We start from the raw sequence: 5,040 nt of genomic DNA, 5'->3' as shown, positions 1-5,040 counted from the left end.
TTTTTAATCTAAATTAGATTGTATAATTTCGAAATCTGAAGCAAAAACAGAATGGTCTGACTTCAGTTTTGTGACATAAAAAATATCTGCATGAAACCGAAACAGCAGACGAGCTGAATGAGACGCAGATTCACTCTCTGCCAGCAGGTGGCGCTTAAAGCATTTCCTTGGTTACCGCTGTAAGCAAAGCAGCGCTGCACTTATTAACTTTAATATGCTTTATACAGAGGCAAGAGGAAAAATAAAAATACCATCTAAACTTTTCTAAAGACAGTCAGTTCCCCTCAGACAAACATTCATATAAACTCCTACCCATAATTGAATCGCGATTTGTTTAGCATCTCAGCCGATTTGAATCGTCACTATTTGAATCGATTTTCAACCGGCTCGCGGTTAATCGTTACATCCCTAGCTGACAGTCATGACTCTGTCTGTGTGTTTGTGTGACAGCGTATCCGGTCGACGGTAGACGAGCGCGAACAGAAGCAGCTGCTGATGGATCTGGATGTGGTCATGAGGAGCAGCGACTGTCCCTACATCGTCCAGTTTTACGGGGCTCTTTTCAGAGAGGTCTGGCCGTTTTTGGCATGCCGTCTCGTATTCTGAGAGTCTTTCTGATTCATGACCTTTGTTCGGTCTGTTTCTCGTTCAGGGGGATTGCTGGATATGCATGGAGCTCATGTCTACCTCCTTCGATAAATTCTACAAATACGTTTATTCCTCTTTAGACGAAGTGATTCCAGAGGAGATTTTAGGGAAAATCACATTAGCTGTGAGTTGTCATCCGTTCATTTTTTTTTGGCGTTTACTGAGTGATGCTTTCATTATCATGCTCTCTGTTCTCGATGTCGTTTCAGACTGTGAAAGCACTTAACCACTTAAAAGAAAACTTGAAAATTATTCACAGAGGTAAGAGAGGCAGAATTATAATGGCGTCTTATAGAAGTCTTTCATTTCTGACCTCTATCGGTTTATTTCTGTTTGCATGTTTTTGTTGAGGAGGTATAAGTGGGTTTGGGTATGAATGAGTTCTGTTTTACTCGGACTGAAGCTCTTTCCTGGTCTTTCTGCAGACATAAAGCCATCAAATATCCTCCTGGACCGGAAAGGCAACATTAAGCTGTGTGATTTTGGCATCAGCGGGCAGTTGGTCGACTCCATCGCCAAAACCAGAGACGCAGGCTGCAGACCGTATATGGCAGTGAGATTCATTCATTTATATATTCATAAATGTACACTACCGTTCAAATTCTGAGGTCGGTAAGATTTTTTAAATGTTTTGGAACATGAACGTTTCTTCTGCTCACCAAAGCTGCATTTATTTGATCATAAATACAGTTAAAACTGTGAAATATTATTACAATTTAAAATAACTGTTTTCTATGTCAGTATATATTAAAATGTAATTTATTCCTGTGATGCGCAGCTGAATTTTCAGCATCATTACTCCAGTCTTCAGTGTCACATGATCCTTGAGAAGTCATTCTAATATGCTGATTTGCTGCTCAAGAAACATTTCTGATTATTAGCAATGTTGAAAACAGTTGTGCTGCTTCATATTTTTGTGGAAACTGATCTTTAAGGATTCATTGATGAATAGAAAGTTCAAAAGAGCATAATTTTTTTTTTTTTTTAAATAGAGACCTTTTGTTACATCATAAATGTCATTAATGTCGTTTTTGAACAATTTTGTGCATCGTTGCTGAATAAAAGTATGTGTGTGTGTCTTATGTGATATTCTAATTTTCTGAGACACTGAATTTTGGGTTTTCATTATCTGTAAGCCATAATCATCAAAATTTCAAGAAATAAAGGCTTGAAATATTTCACTCTGTGTAATGAATCTATATAATATATGGGTTTCACATTCTGAAATGAGTGACAAAAAATATTGACCTTTTTCATGATATGAAAATTTTTTGAGATGTACCTGTATATATATATTAAATGTTCTATACTTTCTATGTATACATACACACTTTATATTATTATTAAGATATTATTTAGATAAACATAAATATATAATAAAGAAACTTAATACATATGCATGTTAAAACATTTTTTATTCCATATTATAATGTTTTTATAACAATGTTTTTTGGACATGCATTGATGCAGACAGAATTTGTTTTGCTACAATGAGTGTTATAAAAAAAAAATGGTAACATTGCTGTTTTTGGTCACTTTTTGTAACATTTTTAGATGATTATTTTTTTAATGTATTTATTTATTTTTATAATTTTCATAATTATTGGCCAAAAAATTTAATTACAGAAATAAAAACTGTAATTTCCTCTCGTCCTTTTTGAAGCCGAGTGTGCGCTGTAGAATGATGTAACTGCAGGAGTGTCTGTGAATGAAGCTCAGCTCTGCAGTGGCTCTGTTGCTGCTGATGATGTCATACTCTAATCTGAGCCATGATCTCATCATCATCCCCGGAGTCTCCTCACACTGCATTATGACATCAGCAGTCTGTCAGCATCAGAGACACACACACACACACACTCCTGCTGCTGTCTGGACGGAAGTGTGTGACAGGAGAACATCTGAACATCTGGTCATGTTTCGGTCTGTAAAGCAGCCGGATCTGAGCAGACACTCTGCTGCACTCTTGCAATTCACGTTTATGTATTTATCCAGAGCAAGACATTTAATCAGTGTGTGTGTCCTGAGAAATGAACCCATGATCTTAGGGTTTCTAAAACTATGCCAGTTGAAAAAGTGAAGCATGAAACAGCATTTTCAGCACAGCTAACCTCAGAAATCTGATGTAGTTCTGAGTGAATTACAATATTCAGCAGTAAGTGATGTAGGACTGTACTTGACTTTACTGTATATGTCAGCATAAAACATTTTTCCTGCCAGCGTTTCAGCAGAAAATTTGATTCAGGAAATGTTTTTTTTTTTTTTTTTTAATAGTAATAGAAATTAGATTTTTGTTTTTTGGTCTTTAGAATAAATGCACTGCTGATTCATGCCAAAAGAGCATCAAAATGTAATAAATGAAATAGTCTTGACAATGAAAATAGTTTTGACAATGAAACATTAAACAGCATTCGCAACACATGTACCCTCAAAAGTGTGAGGCATTTCTGATTGAAACAGGAAAATGATTCAGAAATGGGGGAAATTGGTATTTTTTTATTAATAAAATAAAATAAAAAAACAATAACTAATAATAATATTAATTCTATTTTTTTTTCTTTGAATAACATGCACTAGGAAATTATTAACTTTTATTAATAAAATGAATAAGTAATAATAATAATAATAATAAATATTACATTTGTTTTCTTTAGAATAACATGCTCTGATGCTAAATGCTAAAATAAGAGCAGCAAAATTAAAGAAAGTAAATAGTCCATTTTGATGTCATGAAATATTCAGCTTTTACAATGCATTTAACCCCAGCAGTGTGAGGTATTTCTGAGTGAAACAAACATTATCTAATTTTCATTTTATTAAACTTCTTGCTTAATATAGGGATTTTTTTTGTTTGTTTAATATTATTTTTTTTCCTGCCAGTGCTTCAGCAGAAAAACCCATTCCAAAAATTGGAGTACATTATTTCTTATATTTATTTTTTTATTTATCTTAAATTTATAACAGTGTTATTTTTGGTCTCTTTTTGTAACATTTTTAGATTAAAAAACAACAACAACATTTAAAAAAATTTTTTTTTAAATAATTTATATAAAAATATTTATTAATTTACAGATATAAAAACATTTATTCATAAAAAAACAACATAATTAACTAATCATCATCATCATTAATAATAGTAATTGTTCTTTAGAATTGCATGCATACTTCATGCCAAATTAAGAGCTGCAAAATGTATTTATTCTTTATGAATTAATGTCATGTCTGCATGATTGACTCTGTGTGTTTGTGTCTCTCAGCCGGAGAGGATAGACCCCAGCGCTTCCAAACAGGGTTATGATGTGCGCTCAGACGTCTGGAGTTTGGGAATCACACTGGTGAGGATGATGTGTGATAGGTCACGTGACCTCAAAGGGAACGTCTGTGTGATATTAAAAAAGTGATTTCTGTCTGCTTTTTGTGTGTTATACTGCTGCAATGCTGTTTCAGTATGAACTGGCCACGGGACGGTTCCCCTACCCGAAGTGGAACAGTGTGTTCGATCAGCTGACGCAGGTGGTGAAGGGCGACCCGCCACAGCTCAGCAGCTCAGAGGAGAGACAGTTCTCCCCCAAATTTATCAACTTCGTCAACCTGTGGTGAGACACACACACAGACACACACACACACACAGACACACACACACACACTGTGATCTCCAGCGTTTCCTCTTTCTGAGAGCTTGCTGACTCAGCTCAAGGGAAGTCATTACTCAGATTTATTGTGCGACCACATAATGCACACGACGCCTCCTGCTGCTCATTCACAGCAACTGCAAGAGCTCAAGTTGACTCTCAAGGGCTTTAATTAAATCTTTGAATTTTTGTTTTTGTTTCTAACAGCCTTACAAAGGATGAGTCAAAAAGGCCAAAGTACAAAGAGCTTCTGGTGAGTCCCTGTTTCCTGTTGAAGCCACACGTTCAGCACTTTCTGAATGCTTTTCTATCTTTTCATGATAATAAAAGGGTTGTTGACGTTGAGTTTGAATGAGAGTTCCTACTGTAATGGAAAACCTGGGCATATCAGCAGAGGCGGACAGTAACTAAGTACATTTACTTGAGTATTGTACTTAAGTACACTTTTTGAGTATCTGTACTTTACTTGAGTATTATTTTTTCTGGGAACTTATGACTTTAACTTCACTACATTTGAAAGACAAATACTGTACTTTTCACTCCACTACATTTCTATCAAGATCCTCGAAGTAGAAAGTCGTTAGCAACTTTGAAAGTCAGTGGGTGATTTCTTTCTTCTCTAAAATCTGTCTTTTTTTCAGACAGTTTATCAGTAATCACTCTTGGGGCTACATGAAGTGATTTCCCATCATTTTTTGAGCACTGACCAGTTCCAAATGTGATATTTATTTACAACAATTCAATAATAAGAAAATATTGTGGT

The 5,040-nt window shown here is 35.0% G+C and overlaps 1 protein-coding gene across 4 annotated transcripts in view; it reads left to right on the top strand.

Moving 5' to 3' along the window:
* Positions 1-5,040, top strand: part of map2k4a (mitogen-activated protein kinase kinase 4a) — a 20,746-nt gene that overhangs the window by 11,987 nt on the left and 3,719 nt on the right. For all 4 annotated transcript variants that reach the window (XM_016573735.1, XM_016573734.1, XM_016573733.1 and 1 more), the window contains 7 exons: positions 451-570; positions 653-772; positions 858-909; positions 1,074-1,201; positions 3,903-3,980; positions 4,093-4,241; positions 4,485-4,530. In XM_016573735.1, coding sequence (XP_016429221.1) covers positions 451-570; positions 653-772; positions 858-909; positions 1,074-1,201; positions 3,903-3,980; positions 4,093-4,241; positions 4,485-4,530 — 693 coding nt within the window. The remainder of the gene's footprint in view (positions 1-450; positions 571-652; positions 773-857; positions 910-1,073; positions 1,202-3,902; positions 3,981-4,092; positions 4,242-4,484; positions 4,531-5,040) is intronic.

The sequence above is a fragment of the Sinocyclocheilus rhinocerous genome, unplaced genomic scaffold (genome assembly GCF_001515625.1).
Source record: "Sinocyclocheilus rhinocerous isolate Xijiao unplaced genomic scaffold, SAMN03320098_v1.1 scaffold593, whole genome shotgun sequence".
Lineage (NCBI taxonomy): Eukaryota > Metazoa > Chordata > Actinopteri > Cypriniformes > Cyprinidae > Sinocyclocheilus > Sinocyclocheilus rhinocerous.
The sequence above is the reverse complement of the archived record's forward strand: the minus strand, read 5'-3'. Positions and strand labels throughout refer to the sequence as shown.